General features: G+C 39.0%; 1 protein-coding gene across 1 annotated transcript in view; it reads right to left on the bottom strand.

Moving 5' to 3' along the window:
* Positions 1 to 794: 794 nt before the first annotated feature.
* IL13RA1 (interleukin 13 receptor subunit alpha 1) overlaps positions 795 to 24637 on the bottom strand; it is a 53188-nt gene continuing 29345 nt past the window's right edge. The window contains exons 7-11 of the mRNA XM_070604668.1: positions 21698 to 21745; positions 21282 to 21414; positions 18452 to 18548; positions 15855 to 15939; positions 795 to 3314 (exon numbers count right to left, since the gene is read on the bottom strand). Of these exons, the coding sequence (XP_070460769.1) occupies positions 3222 to 3314; positions 15855 to 15939; positions 18452 to 18548; positions 21282 to 21414; positions 21698 to 21745 (456 nt within the window). The 3' untranslated portion in view covers positions 795 to 3221. The remainder of the gene's footprint in view (positions 3315 to 15854; positions 15940 to 18451; positions 18549 to 21281; positions 21415 to 21697; positions 21746 to 24637) is intronic.

Genomic DNA, 24637 nt, shown 5'->3' with positions numbered 1-24637 from the left:
CATAGAGTTCATACAGATACACAACCTCAAGCGTCCTCAGTTAAGTGTTTTCTGTCATAATACTCAATGTTGATGTATTAAGAATCAGGAGGTTTGTTATTAAAAACAAAACTATACTTACTTGGAGAGGGATTTCCAGAATCTTCTTGGATCATTTTAGATAGTTACAGAGGTAACCTGGCCAAGATCATCATCCCCTACCCATACCCTAGTGTTTAGATCCTGTAAAGATTCAGGGTAATTAACAAATGTGCTTCGGCTAAAGACCTACTCCTAGAGCTCAACACAAATGAGAAAAACCCTTCATGACATTCAACCATTCTGCTGTAGTTACAGAAAATGTGAAACTACATCACTGTCTCTTAAGAGAACAGCTATGGAAAACTGATTTTCTTAGTCTCAAATCTAATCTGCTAATCTGATTAATTTGTAACCAGGGGTCCCCCATCACGTATACCATGACAGTCTCCCGAAGTATATTGCACTCTATTTTAAGCTAAATATTAGGAAAGACCAGTTCTCCATTTACCTTAATTATTATAACTACAATGTATCAAATACTTATGTCCCTTTAAGTACCGCTTGTAAATGCTGTACTAATATCAAACTAAGCGCATGCATTTATTAGAAAACACAGGCATACTGAGAACAGCAGGGAAGTTGGTGATAAGTGATTGTAAGAGAAAACAGCTGTCTTGGAATTTTTTCACATTTATTCTTTTAACTCCAGTTTCTTCCACCACCCACTCCTCACAACACTTTCCCAAAAATAAGACCAAAGGAAAACATTCGGGTGACATACAAAAAGACAATATTTATTTTACTCAAGCTTTCCTATAAGAAGTTAAACAACTTTTGGCATTACCAAAAATGTTCTTAACATTGTTTCACAAATTCCTTCAGTGCCTAGATGAAGAAAAAATTTATCTGAATGAAAGAGTAAGAATGACCATTCCTACAGTGAGTTTACTTAGGTATGTAGAGAAAAAAATCCATATAGGCTAGACATAAAATAGTAATTAACCTACTAGCTTCCTACAAGTGATGGATATCCCACTGATGTGTTCAGGTCTCCAAGAGCTCCCAAGACCTGGGGATCACTTTTCAGCAATTATCAAACCACCACAGGTACTCCCATGATTCACTGCCCTCTTTTCCCTCAAGTATTTTACTGCTAAAAGAGGAGGATGGAAACAAAATACAATTTCCCCACTCCCAGGCTGCATGACTGTCAGCATCAAGAGTTCCTTGGGTAAGAGAATATCAAAGCATGCCCCCATTGCCAACTAAATAAAATAACAAGAAAAATGGCTTTGGGTGAGGCATTTAGGTGTTTTGCTTCCCAGAATTATAAGAGACCTGGCTAGGAAGTAATCTCATTCCTACACAGAAAAATGAAATATTCTTTCTAGAGAACAGTAGGACAAAGTGGAACATCCACGCCTGTCTCCCAGCCTCAATCTGACCCCAAAACTAAAAGCACAGGGAGGAAGCGCCTTGACATCTACCATCACTGAAAACCCCAATTTCCGCAGAAAAGCCAGGGCACAGCGCTCCTCCACTGCGGTCGGTGCAAGCAGGTTGCGGCTTTTGCCCAAACCTGTGAAGAGCAGGGATCTCTGATCTTTCCTCCCTTAACAGCAGGAATTCCAAGTAGCATCATCTGATTAATATGAATGGGTGAATGTCTGGAGAACTTGTGATATACAGTTAAGATCCTACCAGTAATCTGAGTCTATGTGTGTGAGGAAAGAAACACTGAAGGGGGGCTTCTCATTTCCATACTTCTTTAAATTTGGAGTAAGTAGGAGGAGCAGAGGGAATATATATATGGATATGTAGTGGGGATGGGTGAGAATGGAACCCTAGCGTAAGCAAAAAAAAAAAAAAAATACAAATGTTGGAGCCTTGGATGCTGGCTCTTGATATAAGACATGAAACCTATTAATAACCATTTGTGGCAGTAAGGGAAAAGAGGAATCCTAGAGCCCGTGTTATAAAAAGACACCACTATTCTTTTTTTTTCTTAAGCAAATAGCAAAGTTCTAAGTGAAGATAGTAACTCCTTTCTGTTTAGAAAACGCGTAGAGAAAAAGTAAATGCTGAAAACCTTCAAATAAATGCAGACTCACACAACAGCTACAAAATATGCAAGAATTAGTCATTGTTTCTTAGTCTACTCACACTTTACCTGAGATGCAAATTACTCCCTGCTCTCGAGGTACTCTGAGCAGATTTATATTCTAATTCCTAATGAAAGGGGAAAGACTACAACACAGGGAATAAGGGAGAGTGCAAAAGGGGACGTCAGTGTGGGAACTGGAAAGTCGAAAGGTCTGAGAAATGACTGGTGATAAAAAAGAAAGTGGTAAGAACTGAGGAGTCCCAATTAGTCCCTCCTTTGAGGGAGTCCGTGCCTCACACCCGGGGGCCTAGCACAATCTAGACACATAGTGAGTACTTGATCTGAGTAGCAGAGGTGAAGACAAAAACAATGCATCATTAGAGACTACAGTGGTTCAAACTCTAATACCCAATAAGTCATTCTGCCTCCACTGCCCTTAAAAGCCTGCAATGGCTTTGAAAGTTCTTGGTAAAGAAGCTGCCTCTGCTTTTTCTGTAGTTGTCATCATCAGGGCCAACACTGATGCCTGGGCCTTTCAAAGCAGAAGAAAACGCTGCTGAAGGGGATGCTGATTCTGGACTGTTAAAAGTTTAAATAGCCACAACCGTTACTCAATGGAATCCCAAACAACAGATAATAGATTTTATCAATTTTGCTTGCTAGATGTTCTCTGTGACTCAAGTTTGACATTAGCATTTGCACCCAAAATGAGTTCCCCCACAAATAAAATTTGTTGGTATTGTTCGACACAAAGAATACAAAGCAGACATAGATCCCTCAGGAAGTTGTCACAACTCTTGACAAGATTAACTCTCCTGCAATCACTTTTTGTTTTGTCCCCTAGTTTGAAGCCTTCACAAAAGATAGATATCTTTTATGATTCAACAAGAATGACTCTGCTCTCTTCTCCAAAGGGTTCATTATTTTTAGTTTTTTCGGTGCACGACTCAACATAAAGACCTGTGGCTCTTATGAGCTGCCTGTTTTTAAATGGTCCAGTAGTTTCCGTTTCCATTTGGCAAGTTCCCAGATAACAGATGGAGAGTGGGATGAATCTTCGCAAGGTCACACTGAAGGTTAAAATAAATTATCCCCATCACTGAGAGGCTCTCTTCAGGTTTTCTATCAGCACTACAGAGTCAGTTTCCTCTTTGGTTTGCTTCTCATAGATGTCATACTTCTTCCAGTGCTGGAAGGGAGGAAAACACAGAAACGATGACTCTTCTAAACAATGTTCTTTCCCTGAGTACTCACAGCCAATGCTTATTTTTAGGTTTGCGTGCACGGAACCATGACTGTATGTTTTCCTGTTTGTTTTTTTTTTTGACCTAAGAATCTTCATCTATTTGAACAGTTAATGAAACAAAACAATCAGGAATTAACATTAGAGGGGGGAAAGAATAGAATTGTTATAAGACATTTAATGACTATCTCGAGAGATAAACAAATTTGGACATCTTCAAAATTGGAAACAGTCTTTTGAAGAAGAATAAAAGGGTGGCCAATTTTTCTTACTTCAACCTTTATTTTCTTACTACTCAAATTTGACCATTATTCCCAAGATATAATAGGCTCAAAAAGTCAATAGCATTTAGGTGAAAGACAATATATAAAATGTCCCCAAACGTCTTAGTGCAGTTAAAATTTTGGAAAGACTCTGTATTAATAGCTTCATGGAACATCATTTGCTAGAACAGGGAATTATGCATAAGGTAAGTTCATCTCAAATTCAAATTTAAGTGTGTCTCTTACGGTGAAAGCCAATATCCTGGCCCTTGCCTTCTTTACTTATAAATCAAGGGAAAGGGTGAAACCTGAGCTCAGTCTTCTCATCTGTAAAATAAAGTTGTTAGACTAAACCAGGGGCCAGCAAACTGTGGTCTAAGGGCCAAATTCAGAAGGCTACCTGTTTTTTTAAATAAAGTTTTCGTGTTTTTTTTTTGAGGAAGATTAGCCCTGAGCTAACTACTGCCAATCCTCCTCTTTTTGCTGAGGAAGACAGGCCCTGAGCTAACATCCATGTCCATCTTCCTCTATTTTATATGTGGGATGACTACCACAGCATGGCTTTGGCTAAGCGGTGCCATGTCCGCACCCGGTATCCGAACCAGTGAACACCAGGCTGCCGAGAAGCGGAGCGTGCACACTTAACCACTGCACCACCAGGCCAGCCCTTAAATAAAGTTTTATTGGAACACAACCATGCCCATTTGTTTGTGTATTGTCTACGGCTGTTTTCCTGCTATAAGAGCAGAGTTGAGTCGCTATGACAAAGATGAATAGCTTGCTAAGCCAAAATTATTTACTATCTGACCCTTTACAGAAAAAGTTTGTCAACCCCTGCACTAGGTTATTTCTAAGCTCCTTTTCTGCTCTGAAGTTTTATGGTTCTATAAGCTTAGGAAAGGAAACAGAAAAGAGAAAAACAGAAACACGAGCAACAATGACTCTTCAGTTGCCTCAGGTTGTGCAATTGGAGATGGACTGAGCAAGTCAGGAGCATCCAGTCTTAGCATATGGAGGGATGAGTTGGGAAACACTGCTTGAAATAGCAAAATCATTCTAAATAAATTATATAACCCTGATGCTCCTAGTGGAATGGCTAAAATAAAAAATACTGACAATTCCAAGTGCTGACAAAGATACAAAATGATTGGATCCCTCAAATATTGTTGGTGGAAACATAAAATAGTACAGCCACTATGGAAAACAGTCTGACAGTTTCTTATAAAATGAAATATACACTTAGCACAGGACCTAGAAATCCCACTCCCAGGTATTTACCCAAGAGAAATGAAAACATATGTCCAAACAAAGACCTCTACATGAATGTTTATGAGAGCTTTATTCATAAAAGCCAAAAATTGGAAACAATCCCAACGTCCTTGAACCACTGAATGGTTAAATAAACTGTGGTACAGCCATAGCATAGAATACTGCTCAGCAATAAAAAGAAGTGAATTACTGACACATGCAACAACATGGATGGCTCTTAAGTGCATTATGCTAAGGAGAAGGAGCCAGACTCAAAAAGTCTATGTACTGTATGATTCCATTTATATGACGTTCCGGAAAAGGCAAAATCTGAGGGACAGAAAACAGATCAGTGGTTGCAAGGGTATAGGGTCAGGGGAGGACGGGCTTGACTGTGAGGGGAACTTTCTGGGGTATGATGGAAATGTTCTATATCTTGCTTGAAGTGGTGGCTACAAAACTGCATACATTTGCTAACACTCTTCTATCTGTACACTTCAAAAGAGTACATTTAACTGTACATAAGTCAAATCAAAAAACCTGATTGTTAAAAATGTGAAATACAAAGATGTCTAATAAAAAACAATCTGAAAAAATTTTATAACTTTGAAAAAATGGCATATTCAATAAATGGCACTAAGACGACTGGCTAACCATTTGAAAAATAAAGTTAAACCCTGCTTCACAGCCTACATCGCTAAATTCCCTATGGACTAAAGACCTAAACGTAAAAACAAAATCAAATAAGCACTAGAAAAATATATTGTGCAACAATTACATAAATCTGAAGCAGGAAAGGGCTGTCTACACATAAAAAATAAAGGAAGATTTGACTGCATAAAAAATAAAACAAATTCGTACATCATTAATCATCCTAAATACAACACAAAAGCAAACATAGATGACAGGCCAAAGGATTAATATGTGAGGTATAAAGACAGCTTTATAAGCCACTAAGGAAAAGATGAACATGGCAGGGAAAACATGGACAATGAACAAGAATTTCACAAAAAGAATAAATTCAAGCCAATGAACATAAGAAAAAAATATAAAAGTTGATATGTAAAATAAAAACAAGATGCCCTTTTCTCATCTATTGTCAAGAATTGTTTTTAAAACTAGATATACTTATTCTGGCAAAAGCGTGGCAAAACAACCACTCAGACATGCTGTTGGTAGGTATATAAGTTCGTATAACCTCGTTGTAATCTATGCTTCCTGTGAAAAATTGAACTGTATATATTATAATGCCCCATTTCCTTAATACGAAGGAATCATACCCTATATATGTAAGCAGGGTGCTTAATTTAACAGTGTATATTATATCTTTTTATACATCAGTAAATTAGATCTACCTCATTTTCTTTAACCTCTGCATAATATTTCATTGCATGAATGCACCATAACTTACTTAACCAATATCCTTAATAGATATTTAACTTGTATATCCTTTCTGGATGACAATTTGTCAATATCAATCAGAGTTTAAAATGCATTTAATCTCCTTTGATCCAGCAATCTTACTTATAACATTTTATCCCAAGAAAGTAATAAAATATATATGCTAATATTTGCTGTGAAATGCTATCTATAATAATGAAATTTAGAATTCATCTAAATGCCCAACAAAAGAGACTTGGTTAAGTACATGATGATATAGTCACACAGTGGAAAACTATTTAGCCACTCAAAAGTATATTATAGGACCAGGGTTAGCAAACTGCTTCTGTAAATGGCCAGATGATAAATATTTGCAGCTTTGAGGGTCATACAGACTCTGTCCCAATAACTCAACTCTGCCGCTGTAGCGTGAAAGCAGCCGTAGATAATATGTAAATGAACAGGCGTGGCTGTGCTCCAACAAGACTTCCTTCATGGACACTGAAACTTGAACTTCACATCATTCTCATGTGCCATGACATAATACTCATCTTTAGATTTTTCTTCAACTATCTAAAAGTATAAAAACCATGCTTAGCTTGCAGGCTGCACACAAACAAGTGGCAGGCAGGATTTGGCCCATGGTCTGGAGTTTACAGTGAACTCCTGGGAGGAAGGAGATGGTTGGCAGCACGGTTTTTGCATCTCCCCAAATGCCTCCATAAAAAACACAAGTAGGAAAGCAAAACCAAAACCCACAGATACAATCTACAACAAAACCAGATGAAAATTACTTCCGCGACGAACCTTGAAACATGAGTGGGTGGGGACAAAGTAGAAGTAGCTACAAGACCAGAATGGTATCAGCTGCGGCAGGCTATCGAGAGGGAATCAGCAGGGCACCTGATAGACCTAGGAACTCTAAAATAACTCGCTCAAAGCTCAGCAAGATAATCTATGAACAAGAGCAGAGATTGGCGGGGGTGTGCACGTTCGAATGGCAACTGAATGCAAGGAGTCCATGGTACAGCCTGGGAGCCACCTGGGCCCCAGGAACTTTCAAAACCACCCAAAGCTCCCTTACAGGGCAAAGGCCCACTCTGAGGAGAAATTGGTGGGAATAGACTGCACATTGGCCAGGACAGGGACAAGACAGACAAAATAGAAAGTCTAGATGAAAGGCGAGGATGCGGACAGGCAGGGCCAGAAGATTTCAGAAAGGAATTCATTATAATTTTGAACAACTCTCAAAAGTAATAGAAGATGGAACTGTAGAGCCATGAAATTAGAAAAAACCTACCCCAAATCAAGCCTCCTTCTAAAACTTCAGGGAAACTAGTTTCATGTAAAAATAAGCAGCAGAATACTATCTTTACAGAATTAAAACATGCCAGAAAGAGATGTTCACAAAAATAGATGAAAATTATAATCTAATATTTCAAAACTAGCTAAAATATATTTAGAAAAAGTTACATGATATGAAAAATGTACATGCTATGGAAGAATATAAAAATTTGGAATAAGAACAACTCAGAAAGGACATGACAAAACTCTGGAAAGAATTAGAAGTAAGATAAAATAATCATTTCAGAAATGAAGACTAAGCCAGAAGGAACACACAGGCAAACAAACACAACAGATAATACCTTAAGAGAAACAGAAGATGAAAAGGAGGATTTTTTTAATCAAAAAGAAACTAAGGTGGGGCCTGCTTGGTGGCATAGTGGTTAAATTCACGTGCTCTGCTTTGGTGGCCGGGGGTTCACAGGTTTGGATCCTGGGTGCGGACCTAAACTGCTCATCAAGCCATGCTGTGGCAGTATCCCACACAAAATAGAGGAGGATTGGCACAGACGTTAGCCCAGTGACAATCTTCCTCAAGCAAAAAGAGGAAGATTGGCAACAGATGTTAGCTTAGGGCCAATCTTACTCACACACACACAAAAAAAAGAAGGAAAGAAAGAAATGAAGGTGAATGAAAATTATTCAAGAGGATGTGACAAACATAGAAGACAGTCAAACAAAACAAGGGAAGAGAATAACAAAGAATGACCAATAACACCAAGACATATTCTGGTAAAATTACTGGACTTTTGAAGAAAAAAAATCTTTTGACAACCAGGCAGAAAAGACCAAGTGTTTAACACAGAAAGAAAATTACATTGTCAGCAGACTTTGACAACATTTTATGCCAGAAGAAAACAGATGACGTATTTAAGATACCCAAGGCAAGAACATGTGAGCCAGACACTTTATATCTAGCTAAAACGACCGTCAATTATTAATGCAGCAAACTCCATCAACGTGTAAATAATTCAGGGAATGCTGGTCCCATGAATCCTTCTTGAGAAAACTTTCAGCGTTACAAACAACCAAAATGGCTGGAGAGACACTGACATAAAGACCAGTAGTGAGTATCAGATAAACACCCACACGGAATGAAGACTAAATGAGGGCTCTAAAGGAGACACGATCCTACAGAATGGCCTTACGCACTGACGGTGTAGACGCTGGACAACTCTAAAAATGGGGAGACTGGGGAGAACATATAGAAAAATTGCTATTTTCAATAATCATTAAGAAATATTTTATAATTTATCAAAAGTTCAGGAATTCCTTTAGTTCCACCTGTTTCTTTCCTATCTGTTAAATTTAAATAAAACTAAACATGAGCATTTTATTAAAACATGTAACAGAATATGACTGGTTAAAAGTGTGGACTGAAGAATCAGGATGCCCGGGTTCAGATCCCAGCTCTGACACTTGCCAGTTACGTTTAGATCCTGGCTCTGCTGGGTACCAGCAGGGTAACCTTGAGCAAGTTACACACAACCCCTTCGGTGCCTCATTTTCTTCATCTGTTTGAAGGAGATAATATCCACTGCAGGATGACGACAGATTAATGAGGGAAGTGCTTAGAAAAGTGTCTGACACATAGTAAAAGTTCAGTAAGTCAGAACTATTATTGTTGTTGTTATTGCTATTATTCCATTTACCAATAAAAGTATTTCCATTTCTCTATGTTGTTGAAGTAGCAGTAAATATGGGTATGTCTGGGTGACAGTATTAAGAATGATTTCATTTTTCTCTTTCAATTATCTGTATTTCTAATTTTTCTACAATACATACATATTGCTTTTAAAAGAAAAAATATTTTAAGTTTTAAAAATGCACCCTGAACATTACACTTTCATTGGTTTCTGGTCATGAGATCCATTGCTTAGCTGTGCCTTTTTCATTTCTAAAACTTGGATTACTCTCATTTTCACCCATCTAGCATCAGGGCCTTTTCCTGAGCGCTGCTTCTTTGTAAGGTAAAAGGAACGAATGCAAAGGGTCTGACCTGTTATTCAATTTTGTGAATTATACATCAGTGTAATTTTAAAATTACTTGTAGAAAAAAATAATAAATCCACAAAACTACCAGTCCATAATTCAATTCTTACACTGCCAATTTTGTAAACAAAGTAGTCAACAATAGAATAATGGCCAGAGATGAAAAACATCATAAATGAAAAAAGTCAGTGTTTAGGAAGCTAACACAACTGGCTTTTAGTTGTTAGTCATCTAATCCCAGCAAAACAGTGTGTTACACGGCTTTTATATTTTAAAGAAATAAACAAATTTCATAGTCTAATGGAACATCAAGTCTCAATTTAGGAGTACTTTCAAGACTTGGTTATCTCCCACAGTGAGCTTTCCGTGCAAGTGAAGCGGGTCCCACGCACCGAAGCACCATGGGAAACAATGGCCTGTTGTATACAAGGAGACAGGTGACATGGCCCGGTTTTCTTCAGATCAACCTTCACAAGAGAAAGTTGTACAGCGGGAATGGTAGATTCTCATGCCCTAAAATCATTGCACCTTTAAGAAGAACTAGTCGAATGTGGTGTGGAGGGGCCTAATTTGGTATCATTTAGGTGGCTGTTAACCCAAATCCCTGACTTTCAAGAGGGATAATTAAAGGGAAAGAATTAAACACGTACCTGCCTTTCCAGCAGAAACTGAATTTCAGAACAACCAAAGAGCCTCGCGGATGCCTGAAAGCAGTGCTTTATAGAAAAGTGCTGGCTCATCAATGTAGATTAAATGGTACATGAAAAAAATCATTTCACAGCCCCTCTTGAAATTACTGGTTCTTACAAGGATACCAACTGGCATAAAAAGCAGTAGCTGAAGCGCTGACAGGGTGCTAACATAGCACCACACAGATTATTTTCAGGTGGCAAGGGGGGGAATAAGTGTAGATGGCAGAAGGGGACACGCTGTTATCACCTTAAATACAGTGGTCAATCTTAGCCTCACTAATGGTGGGACAACTGGGTATCATCTGACTCCTGACAACTGAAACAGTTGGAAAGGTTTAAATATGGACTGAGTATTAGAGGATATTAAGGAATTAATAATTTTTAAAGTGCAGTCATGCTATTTTTGCTATGTAAGAAAGTATTCTTAGTTTTTAAAGATAATACTGAAGTAAAAAAAAAAAAATCAGCAGTATTTGGAAGTCAACTCCAAGTTAAAAAGCTGCTTTCCAATCAGGAATGCAAAATTGGCACAGGAATGAAAACATAATTGGTTTCTAAGAAGTGGGGGGAGACTAGATAATTTTTTATGGTGCAGAAGAAATGCAGATACAGAGGAGAAGCAATTCCCTCTGCACAGCACCCCCCCTCTAACCCACTGCCAAATCTGGGCAGCAGCCCAATTAGTCACAAAGAAAAGGCAAGCAGCGGAGCAACAGGGAGAAACGCTGTTGGCCAAAATGTTACTACAGTGATGAACAAAACAGGGTCCAAACACTAGAAACCTTAAGGAAAACTATACAGAAGATTGAATTTCTTTGTGGCCACACCTGAATAAGTTCTTTTTTTTTTAAAGATTGGCACCTAGGCTAACAACTGTTGCCAATCTTCCTTTTTTTTTTTAAAGATTGGCACCTGGGCTAACAACTGTTGCCAATCTTTTTTTCTTTTCTGCTTTATCTCCCCAAACCCCCCCTGTACATAGTTGTATATCTTAGTCGCAGGTCCTTCTAGTTGTGGGATGTGGGACGCCGCCTCAACGTGGCCTGACGAGCGGTGCCATGTCGGAGCCCAGGATCCGAAGCCCGGGCCAGCGCAGCGGAGCGCGTGAACTTAACCACTCTGCCACGGAGCCAGCCCTAAATAAGTTCTTTTAAAAACCACTATTGATGGTGTAGTGTGGAAGAAGAAAGTGTTTAGAAAGGGCATGGATTATTTCTTTGGACTAGGAGTCAGTAACTTTGGGTTACAATGGCTTCTGGTTCAGGTTCTGCAATTACCTCTCGCTGTGGTAGTCGTTGAGAAATTTCTCTGTGGCTCCCAATGTTCCCATCTCTAAAGTGACGGGGTAGGATGAGAATCTACAGGGTTTTTTTGTTTGTTTTTTTCTTTTTTTCAATTTTATTTTTCCTTTTTCTCCCCAAAGTCCCGTGGTACATAGTTGTATATTTTCAGTTGTGGGTTCTTCTAGTTGTGGCATGTGGGACGCCACCTCAGCATGGCCTGATGAGTGGTGCCATGTCCGCGCCCAGGATCCAAACCAGCGAACCCTGGGTCACCGAAGCAGAGTGCGTGAACTTAACCACTCTGCCACGGGGCCGGCCCTAGAGTTTTTAAGATGTATAATCAAAGATAAATAATTAAACATGTAAAAATCCACCTCATTAGATGACCTCTAGGGCCATGTTCATTAAATAATTCGATGGTTCTAGGAATAAAAAGTTAGCCTTTCTGTTGCATATGCAGTTCAATTTGTAAGGATTTCTGTCATGTAGAGAAAGAGGATTATTCATTTGGTTAAATGCAAACATGAAAATTTGTTCTATTACCCTTTCCCCTGTCTGGCATTTTTATTATACTTTTAGTTTTAAACACTGATTTTATTTAATGGTCTGCAACCACTACAAACAAAAACATCTTACACTTTCAGTGGTCCATTGTGTCAGTGTGTCCGCCTCACTAAATTACAGAATTATCTGACTCATCGGGACAACATATTATCCTCCAGACAGCAAATTGAAAAAAAGCAATTTTCCCATCTCTGAGAAAGATAATTGATCTGATTTTGCTGTGAATGTTACCATCATTCACTCTATCACCCAGGCTTGAAACCTTAAAATTATTTTTTACTTTCCCCACCTTTCATCGCCCACACAGAGTCACCAAGTCGTAATGAGTTTCCTTCAATAATGTCTCTTGCATCAATCTCTGCTACCACCCAAGTTCAAGTCCCTATTATCTCTCAGACCTGGATGACCACAACATTCTCTCTTCCCTTAATGACTTGTACAGGGGTTCTTTTTATCATAAAAGCAATACAGGCTTATTATAGGCAATTTGAAAATCTCGGTAAGGTAGAAAGAGAATAATATCAATTATCCCCAATCTTTCTGCCCAGAGATAATCATTTGACTCATTTCCTTCCACTCGTTATTCTATGTATAGATTAAGGCATTTTTTTAAATTAAGATTATAATATACTACACATTTATGTTTCTTACTTTTATAACATGAATATTTTGCTATGACATTAAATGCTTTGAAAATCTATCTTTTTTAAACCATCCTTGAGCCACTGTTGGATTATTCCCGCAAAATAGATGACTAAAAGTATAATCACAAGATTAATGATTCTTGTTATATTTTACCAAGCTGCCCCCCAGAAAGACTGAATACCATTTTACAGGCCCATGAGCAGTGCAGGAAAAGTGCCAGTTCCCCACCCACTTGTTAACACTGGGTACTATTACTTTTTTAGGAACTTATTAGGCTGGAAATTTATATCTCATCAATGCTTTGGCTGTATGTTTTATATATATTAGTGAGTCCAAACATGTTTGCACAGATACTGGGCATTTGTGTCACAGCACTTTCACTAGTCTTCATTCTGCTAAGATGGCGAGCCACTTCAAATGTCTTTCAAGAGTCTGGCATGTTAGGTCAATGTGTGAAACCACAGTGGGAACTGGAAATGGCAGGGCCTGAGATGAACTGGTAGAGTGTGTGTCCTGGTTAGGATTCCAAGTTGAAAAATTTTAAATATCTCACACTGGACAAACAAAACACCTACGGGGCAAATTCAGGGTGAGGGTCCCAGTTTGCTACCAAGCTAGTGCCTCCCCTCTCTAATCCATTCCCTCCAGATTGTTGTCAGAAAGATATCCTAGTATCTTTCCATATAAGGCCAATCATAATGTGACTCTAAATATTTTCCTCATAACTCACTATCCCAACCTTCTACTGCTATCATACAGAACTCTTTGAAGGTGGTGAGGTTCTTGAGGACAAGCATCCTATCTTACAAGAGGCAATGTGGCACAGTGGAAAGAGAGAGAGAACTCTGGAATCAGACAGTCCTGGGTCAAATCGAACCTAACTACCTACTAGCTGTGTGACCTCACTAAAGTGACTTAACCTCACTGAGGCTCCATTTCCTCATCTATAAAATGGTACTAACAGCACCTGCACCACAGGCAGGTTATGAAGATTCAATCAGGGAATATAAGCAAAGAGCTTAATATGGTATGTACACATAGCAGACTTTCAAAAACTGGTTAGAGTTGTTAGAATATTTGCACAATTCCCAGCCTCCAGCATCCACCACAGTAGCTGGTGAAATGAAGAAAGAGACACTGGTAATCCAAAGGAAAATATCTGTAACAGGGATTTTCGAAGTGTGGTCCACAAACTATCCTGCCAGGACAGGAATCACCTGTGGGCTCCGGTTAAATATGCAGATTCCTGGGACTCATCGCAGACCTGCTGACTCAGAATCTCCGGAGGGAGGGCCCAGGCTTCTACATTCTTACAAGCATTCCAGTTGATTGTCACTCAGCTAAAGTTGAAGAATCACTGGTTGCCATAGTCACCTCAGTGTACAATCCCCTTATCAGGTGCCTGACTTCTGGACCCAGCTGCCGAGTGGTACCCTATCCCCAGGGTCTGGCAGAGTTACCCACTGTCTGTGACCATGACTTGGTGAAAAAGTGATCCAGATGAATGCTCCTCTGACAGCACATCGGCCTCCCCGTCTTCCTTCCCTAACCGCATATCATCACTGCCAGTGTGAATCACTCGTTATTACAAGAATTGTTTGGGGATTAAAGATAAATGGAAAGTATTTAGTAATACTAATCACTAACTTACTGAACACCTATAAAGTGCCAAGCATGCTCAGCAGTCTTTATGTACAGTCATGTGTCAATGAATGACGGGGACACGTTCTGAGAGATGCGTCCTTAGGTGATTTTGTCATTGTGCGAACATCACAGAGTGTACTTACACAAACCTAGATTGTATAGCCTACTACACACCCAGGCTACATGGTACTATGTTGGGACCATCATCGTACATGCGGTCCATCATTGACCGAAACGTCATTATGTGGTGCATGACTATTAAATTAACTTAATCCAACATAACAACACTATGAGGCTGGTGTTATCATTACCTCCACTTTACAAATGGGAAAACTGAGGCAGAGAGAGAGAGGTTAAGGAAGTTACCTAAGGTCAAACAGATGGTAAATGACACAGCAGAGATTTGAATCCAGACAATCTGACTCCAGAGTGCAGGCTATTATCTGCTATGCTGTACTGCTTCCCTCAATTAACTGCCCTATGCCTGTTAGTACTAATTTAAGATATATACAATAATATTGATATTTATTTCATTTAGTGTCTTTATTATTTTATTTGGGTGAATGTATTTATCAGAGAAACTTCAAACTCTTTCATTCTCATACGGTCTTAGGTTTTCCAGCCATAAATTCCAGCAGGAGAGTCTGCAGCAAACGAACTCTAACAGTGGGGTCTGCGCTAGTTCCCCATCTTGGGAGGCCAGCTTTCCAGGCAGTAGCACGAACAAAATCTATTTCAATTGTTTACCCCATCTTTATCTTTCTCCAAATCAAGTTTACAAATTATCCAAGAGTCAGAAGCCCCGCCTATTGGGCTAGCTGCATAAAGGAGGCTCCTCCCCCTGCATGTTTGGATCAAATATGTTCCCTACCCCAGGGAGAGAGTGAAGCCCAGTGATGGGAGATGGGCAAAGTATTCTGGAGACTTCTTAGGTGGTACGCTTGGCCTGAGATATATTTTAAATCAGCTCGTCTTTAATCTTTTAGATAAAAAGTACTTTAAAATAATCAATTTAGAAATGAAATTCTGACACATGCTACAACTTGGATGAACCTCAAAAACATCATGCTAAGTGAAAGAAGCCAGACACAAAAGGACAGATATTGTAGGATTCCACTTATATGAGGTACCCAGAATAGGCAAATTCAGAGACACAAAGTAGAACAGATGTTACCAGGGGCTGGGGGCCATGAGGAGTTCTTGTTTAAAGGGCAGTTTCTGTTTGGGATGATGAAAAGGTTCAGGAAATGGTGATAATGGCTGAATGACATTGTAAGTGTATTCACTGCCATTGAACTGTACACTTAAAAACAATTAAAATGGTAAATTTTATGTTATGTATATTTTACCAAAATTTTTAAAAATCCCATAGCCTCAGAAAAAAAAAAAAAAAAACCCACCAATTTCAAACCTCATAGAGTCAGTGCTTACCAGGGTATCATCATTCTGGTCTCCAAACATTTCTTTAAAAATCTTGCCAGGATCAGGAATTGGAGGAAACATAATGATCTTGAGCCTTTAAGAAAACAGACATTTTTGATCACATCTTCCAGCCTATAGGAACGTCCCACTTAAATATAGCCATATTAAAAGAAGGCTTGGACAAAAGACATGTGACACAAGTCATCTTTAGTGATAAAGCAGTTGTGAAGAAATTTCTGAAACAAGCTGAGAAATCAATGTCCTAAGGGCATCAAGTGCGGGTGGAGCAAAAGGGCCATCAGCATAAGCAGACTACTTATACCCTATCATTTTAAAAGTTTTTTTCTAGTTTTATTGAGATATATTTGATAAATAAAAATTGTACAGGGCCGGCCCCGTGGCCGAGTAGTTCAGTTCGCGCGCTCGGCTTCAGCGGCCCAGGGTTTCGCCGGTTCGGATCCTGGGCGCGGACATGGCATCGCTTGTCAGGCCATGCTGAGGCGGCATCCCACATTCCACAACTAGAAGGACCCACAACTAAAAATACACAACTATGTACCAGGGGGCTTTGGGCAGAAAAAGGAAAAATAAAATCTTTAAAAAAAAATTGTATATATTTCAGGGGTACAACGTATTGTTATGATACATGTATATATTGTGAAATGATTACCACAATCAAGCTAATTAATACTCCATCACTTCACATAGTTATGATTGTGTGTGTTATACCCCATCATTTAAATAATAATGGTGCTTTACTTATCATAGACCAAATGGGAGCTTGCTGTTTATAACTTTGAAAAAAATAATCTTCTGAGAGCAGGGTACATTCCTTTTTAATTTTTCTTTTTTTTTCTTACTTCTTCCTCTCTATTTGGCATCTTACAGTACCCTTTGGCAGACCTACCTCTTCTCCTAGGACTCTAAACACTGGTGTGCCCCAGGGTTCGGTCTTTTGTCCTCTTTATCTTACTTCATGAGGGCTCTCTTCCAGTCTTAGGGCTTTAAATCCATTTACATGCCAAGAATACCCAAAGTTCTATCTCCAGCCCACACCTCTCCCTTCAACTCCAGGTTCATGTATACAACTACCTATTTAACATCTCTACTTGGACATCTAATAGGCATCTCAAACTCAGCATGTTCAAAACTGAAGTCCTCACTTTTCCCCTAGAGCCAGCTCTCTTCACAATCTCCTCCATTTCAGTAAATGGCTCCAGCATTCACTCAGTTGCCGAAGCTAAAAATCTAAGTTATCCTTGAATCTTTGATTTCCCTCACATGTCCACAGACAAGCAGCCATCAGCAAGTGCTATCAATTCTACCTTCAAAATATATCCCACATCTGACCACATCTTACTACCTCCATTCTAACCTCCTAGCCCAAGATACCTTCATCTTTCTCCCAAAACACGGCAATGCCTCCTAACTAGTCTCCCTGCTTCCACTCTTGCCCAAGTCAATTCTTCCCCCAGCAACTAGTGATCTTTTATGACAGTAAATCAGACCACGTCCCTCCCCTGCTTAAAACTCTCCAATGTTTCCCCATCAAGCCTAGGATAAAATCTCAGTTCCTTGCTATGACACGATCTGGCTCCGCCAACCTCTCCAGCCTCATCTCCTGTTGCTCTCCCCCTTGTGTACTCTACTCCAACAAGACACACGAAGCTCATTCCAGACTCGGGGCCTTTGCACTTGCTATTCCCTAGGCCTGGAATGCTTTTTCTTCAAATATCTGAATGGCTCACTCCTTCACTTTATTTAGTCTCGCCTTAAATGTCACTTTCTCAGAGAGGCCTTCCCTGGCCATCCTATGTAAGATGAGCCTCCTATCACTTCCTAGCCTTTCTCCCCATAACGTTACTACTCACTATGTGAAATCATAGCATTATTTTATATATATATATATCTATATCTATCCCCTAGATATATGTCCCCCTAGAACACAGATAAGGACTTTTTCCTGTTCACTGTTGTAACCCCAGCAATTAAAACAGTGCCTGGCACTTAAATAGGCACACAATAAGTGTATGTTGAAAGTACATAGAAATAATGACAAAATACTGGTTCTGGACCCAGCTTAATAATCTTATTCCAACCTTAGGTATTTACTGCAAGAGTAAATAACAGCAGCAGACCAATTCGTATGGTGAGATATACAACATTCTCGAGGAATGAATACCATATATTAGAGACGACTGGATGAAGTTCTCATTCCTACAGCTTTAAGTAGTCACCTGCTTTGCATTAATACTAGACAAGCGATTCCCTTAGCAATGGTCTCCATTTCTAAAGCTTCATTCCAAGAGCTAACTAACTGTTGATAAATTAGCCATTTGAAAGAGTGAGTCAACATAAATTCTCTCAACAATTCTAAACACATGCAGAGAGGAGCACCTGAGCAGAGCCCTGAGAAACTAATCCAACGCTTTCCTCACCAGAAAATGGGCACAATAATTTTCTTTGCCATGCCGTACTGCCAAAACCCATTTATAGCCAAAACGCTTCTAATATGCTGAGCAAACATCAAACACTGTCATAAAGGGTGATAAGCAGAGCCACCAGGCTGGCAGAAACTGTCAAGCCTGCCCGGGCAGCTGCCTTACCTTTTTAGGTAAAGCAGCAGGACTATGATGGCACCTGCAACGATGACTGGAATGATGAGTAACATGGCTATGTAGAATGTGGGATCGGCCTTCTTACCTGGAAGATGGAAAGCAAACAGAAAGACATGAGAAATAAAACCCTTTTAGAAAGAAGCCAAGCGACAGTTGTATTAGACTAGAGGGATCACAGATACTTCTGCCCTCGACCCCAATCTGTTTTCTGAAACTCTTCAATTATCTTATCTTCTGTTATCTTAATAGTGAAAAAAAAGTCCTGCTCTGATGCCTAAAATGCCATGGATGAATAAACACCTTTAGGATTATCTGAAACCAGGTATCTCAACTGGTTCCTTCCAGACACTACTAACAAAAATGTTACACCTGTTAAATATGTCATCTCATTAAAAGTGACTATCTTTTCTTATTGGTTACTTACCACTACTAGAATACCTAAAATATTCCTAACAACTACCACTACTACTATTCTTAATTGAGCACCTACTACATGTCTGATACCATATTAGCTGCTTTTACATGCTTATATCTATGGTATAGAGATAGATAATATTATCTCCCATTTACACACATGAGAAGGATAAAGCTCAGAGAGGTTTAGTGGCTTGTCCAGAAGGATTTAGTATTGTGATGGAGTCAAGCCTCAAATCCAGCACTGTCCAATTCCAAAGCCTTTCATTAACTGCCTTGCTACATCTAACACATAGAATGTCATATGTCTGTTTATATGCTCACCTTTTCCACTAGTGCATGAAGATCTAGAAAGCGTCATCAGAGCCCAGCATCATTGCATTAGGCAGCCTCTAAAATATCCCCAAATGATTCCTGCCTCTTGATATTTACACCCTTGTGTAATCTCTTCCCCTCGAGAGTGGGCTGGACTAGTTGACTCATTTGTAAAGAATTGAATAGCAACAGAAATGGGATGTCATTTCTGAGATTCGGTTATAAACGTGGTTTCCACACTGGGTGTTCTCTCATACTTTTTCTTGCTTGGATCACTTACTTGGGGAAGCCAGCTGCCACACCATGAGGTAGCCCTGTGGGGAGGCCCAACTGGCAAAGAACTGAGGGAGGCTCTGTATTAGTTCCCTAGAGCTGCTGTAATAAATCACCACACACCGGTTGGCTTTAAACGACAGAAATGTATTCTCTCATAGTTGTGGAGGCTAGAAGTCCAAAATCATGGTATCTGAAAGGGCATACTCTCTCTGAAGGCTCTAAAGAAGAATCCCTCCTTGCCTCCTCCTAGCTTCTGGTAGCTCCTGGCTATCAATAGTGTTCCTTGGCTTGTAACTGCATCACTCTAATCTCTGCCTCCATCTTCACATGGCCTTCTTCCCTGTGTGTTCATGTGCCTGTGTTTCTGTTTATCCTCTCTTCTTCTCATAAGGATACTAGTCATTGAATTTAGGGCCTACCCTAAGCCATTATAACCCCCATCTTAACTTGATTACATCTGCAAAAACTCTATTTCCAAATAAGGTCACATTCACAGGTACCAAGAGTTCAGACTTGAACATATCTTTTTGAGGGATGCAATTCAACCTGCTACAGCCTCCGCCCAGCAGCCAGAGAAGAAGTGAGGCTCTCCGATGACCACATGAGTGAGCTTGGAAAGTGGATTCTCTAGCCCCAGTCAAGCCTTCAGATGAGACTGCAGTCCCAGCTGACAGATTGACTGTAACCTCATGAGAGAACTTGAGCCAGAGGTACCTAGCTAAGCCACACTCAGATTCCTACCCACAGAAACTGTGAGATGGTAAATATGTGTTTTTAAGCCACTAAATTTTGGGATGATTTGTTACGCAACAATAGATAACTAATATAACCACACCTGGCAGATCGCTTGTTCAGTCTCTCAGTTAATAGGGAATCGCTTACCTCAGCAACCTGTCTCTCTCACTGTTTTCTTAAGTTGGTCCTATTTTGCCCCAAGGAGCCACAAAAAAGATAGCCTATTCTCTCTTTTACCTGACAATATCTCAAATATTAGAATTCAGCAATCATGACTCCCCAAACTTACTTCACCAACTGTTTCTCCGAAAATTTTGAGATTCTTCAACATCTTGATTACCTATCAAGGATAGATTCCAGTCTGCCAATGCATCTCCTACAACGTGGTGCCCGGAATGGAATCCTGCACACTTCTCATGTAAGCAGGACACCGTGCCCCGTCCTGCTGCATTCCCTGGTTTCAGGCACTGCACCATCATGGCTGCCTATGACTACATATGCCTTTTGGGGATATTTAAGGGTTCAAAGTCGAGTCACTTTGATCTTACAGTCAAATAAAACCCTATACCCCACCCTACAACACACAGAGCCTTAAAGCACAGGTCTTTCTAACCCTGTACTTGAGCCTGACACATAGCTTGCTCAGCCTCTCAATTAATAAAGGAAACTGATTTTTTTTCAAACCTAGATACAGATTTATCTCTATTAAATGCCCTCAAGGTCATTGTTCTACTCTTGATTCTGTCACCAGCACATGGTATTGTCCTCTGGCATTGTAGAATCTGCAGATTTAATCATGCCTGCCTTCTACATTTTTGTTCAGGTTATTAACAAAGATGGAGACAGGAGAGAAGAGAGAATAACACCATTTGGATTTTGTGGATTTTCAAAGAGCTTTATTTTGTAAATTAGCCCTGGGTGATTTGACATTAATTAAACACAAAGTACATTTTGATCGCAAGTACTCTCTGGCTGACGTCAAGAATGCAGAACAGTCCTTTTGTCCAATCTATTTTCTGCTTCAGCTTAGTGTCCATGCATCAATGGTTTAAATTTTAATGAAATCCTGTTCTCTTACCTATACTCATCGCTTGACTCCAATTACTCCAGAGTTTGTCATCCTCATAGCATAATTTATTTGTTTTGACTCTTATTCTGACTGTGTTCACAGTATCAGGAAGAACACCGGGGACCATGAAACAAATTGTACCCTTAGATATAAAATAAAAACACACAAGAATATTACCAGTTAATTCTCTTTCTCTGCTGCTGAATCCTAAATATAATTATCTGCCAAATTCTGTATATGATTAAGACTTGGATTGCAATCTGAATTATCTGACTTTAACTCCTGAAAAAAAACAATTGGCAACAATGCACAGAACAAAGTAGTTTGTTTTTCTCAAAGCAGTTCCAATTCAGGCTATGCTCACCCTGCCCCACCCCTAATTACTCTGAGTTTAAGCCCAAATAGCTAAAGTTGAATTTACTGACCTCCAGGTCTCCCTCAAATTCTGGATTCTGACATTTGGCCTCTTCAACCTTGAAAATACAGAAAATGAATAAATCCACAATTTTAAAAAAATCACATTTTGCATCATTTAACCATTTCTAACAAGGTTTCCTTTTGCTCCACTAAAGAGGATCAGGGGCAACGGAAAAAGTTGGTTTTTTTAATAAGTGGTGCTGGGTCAATTACATGTCCATAAGAGGGGAAAAAACAAATCTTGACTCCTGCCTCACACTATTTACAAAGTCAATTCCAGATGGATTGCAGATCTGAATATGAAAGTTAGACTAAATAAATAAATACAGCAAGCTTTTAGATGTAAACGTAGATTATCTTTGTGACCTTGAAGCAGGAAAAGATTTCTTAAATAGGACCAAAAAAATATTAACCATAAAGGAAAATGTTTTATAAAGTCATCTATATTAAAATTAAAAACTTCTTCTGTTCATCAAAAGATATGCTTGCTGTTAAGGAAATAAAAAGGTAATGTATAGAGTGACAGAAGATATTTGCAACTTCTGACAAAGAACTTGCATATATACATTATGTAATATATATTTATATTTATATATAATACACACACATATATACAGATATCTCACAAATTAATAAAGAAAAGACAGACAACCCAAAAGAAAAACTGGCAAAAGACTTGAACAGCCACTTCACAAGAGGATATCCAAATTGCCAATAAACACATTAAAAAGTGCTCAACTTCATTAGGCATCAGGGAAACGCAAATTAAATCTACAAGATAACAATACACACTCCTACCAGACAATACCAAGCGTTGGTGAGGATGTGAAGCATCTAGCACTCCCAATTTCTGCTCTTAGTAGTGTAAACTGGCACAACCATTTGGGAAAACTATTATCTACTAGAGACAATCATATGTAACCCTATGACCCATATATGCCCAACAGAAATGTATGTGCATGTGCACAGAAACAAGTACGCAAATGCTCACAAAGACTCTATCCATAAAACTCCAAACTAGAAACTATCCAAATGTCCATCAATGGGAGAATGGAGAAATCAAATGTGGTAGATTGATATGATGGGATGAATGCAATGAGAATGAACCATCTGCAACTACAGACAATGATATCAGTGAATCTCATAAACATAACATCAAGTGAAAGAAGGCAGACATACAAAAAAGTAACTTCTGTATAATTCATTTATATAAAGTTTAAAAAGAGGTAACACAACTAATCTACGGGATTAGAAGTCAAGACAATAGTTGCTCTTTGGGAGGACAGTGACCGACATGGGTCACGATGGGCCTTCTGGGCTTGCTGGTTACATACGGGAAAATGGGAAGATATTGGTCAAAGGGTCCAAACTTTCAGTTATAAGTTCTGGGGATCTAATGGACAGCATGGTGATTATAGTTAATAATAGTGTATAATATCCTTGAAATTTGCTAAGAGAGTAGATCTTAAGTGTTCTCACCACAAAAAAAAGATAACAGTGTAAGGTTATGGATGTGTTAATTAACTTGATTGTGGTGATCATTTCACAATGTATATGTATATTAAATCATCATGTTGTACACCTTAAAATTAATCACATTGTACAACCTAAATATATACAATTTTTAGTCAATAATCATATCTCAATAAAGCTGGAAAAAATAGTCAACTTCTATAAAAGAGATGTTTAAACATGGAACAAAGACCAGAACACATAGCTATGATTTTTGGCATTCAATGTCATTCACTCAATGGTTCCTACCTGCATTTGTGAAGAGCTAAAACGCCAACTGAATGATCAAGGGCCACCCTATCAATATTTCACATAGGGGCGGAGAAAAAACCATTCAGGGTCTACTGCACCCCATTGCTGACCATTAGGAGTCAGATGCCTGCTGGGCCATTACAAGTGTCAACTACCACTTGAGGGATCAAGTTGCAGGCTGATGTCCCCCCCTCCCCTGGACCATCTCCCAGATATATATATTCCAAAATCTGCAAATCATTGTGTAAACTGAAGGTTCTGGGTTCTTGTTCAAATGTAAATCCCCTTGTGTAGTTTATCAGCTGTTCAGATACCTCTGTGAGGAAAGGAAAACAAGGGCACACACAGAGCACCAGGCAGATAGTCTACGGGGATGAGGGTGGACACAGACAAGTCATTCCCCACTTTATGATCCTGTCACGAGCTACCTCTGAGCACAGCCCCCACGTGATGGCACCAGTTCATGGTCCAGCCTACTTGCTCCTCTCAACTGGAACACAAGGCAAAATAATTCCTCAAAAAGTCTTGTAAAAAGGAAACACAAAAGATCTAACCAGCAGAGCTCAAAATCAATGAACATACAAAAAACTGATGACATTCTAGGGGAGGAAGCAGCTGGTGAACATCCGCTAGGAGAGAGGACACTAAATTCAAGTGTACACATAGTTAATTTCAAACAGATTATAGTTCTGATTTAGGTGGATAAATTCCATAGTATGTGTGTTCTCTTCGATGCATAAATTTGTAAAAAAGGTAACTCAATTCAACAAGAATTTACTTTTTTTAATACGAAAATTGCATTTCTTTATTCAACAAATATTTTGTTGCATTTTGCAAGGCCTTGTAAGGAATATGTGAGGTGGTAAATTCCTTGTTACTAAAACAATACTAAATCATCCAATGTTGGATACAAACACTAGCGGAGACTATGGCTCCTGGAAGATGGTCAATATACATTTGTTCAATAAATGAACAAATACAAAAAAATAAATGGATTAATACTGGAAGATTTCTAGAACTCATTCCAAACAAAATGTGAGTCTTCCCATACTTTTATCAATGCAGACTTTGGCATCTATTTTAGAAGTATAATTGACACACAATATTATATTAGTTTCAGGTGTACAACATGGTGATTTGACAATTATATACATTACGAAATGATCACCACAAGTCAACTTACC

This window comes from Equus przewalskii, chromosome X (genome assembly GCF_037783145.1).
Source record: "Equus przewalskii isolate Varuska chromosome X, EquPr2, whole genome shotgun sequence".
NCBI lineage: Eukaryota > Metazoa > Chordata > Mammalia > Perissodactyla > Equidae > Equus > Equus przewalskii.
Note: the sequence above shows the minus strand (reverse complement) of the source record. Positions and strands in the feature narration are given on the sequence as shown.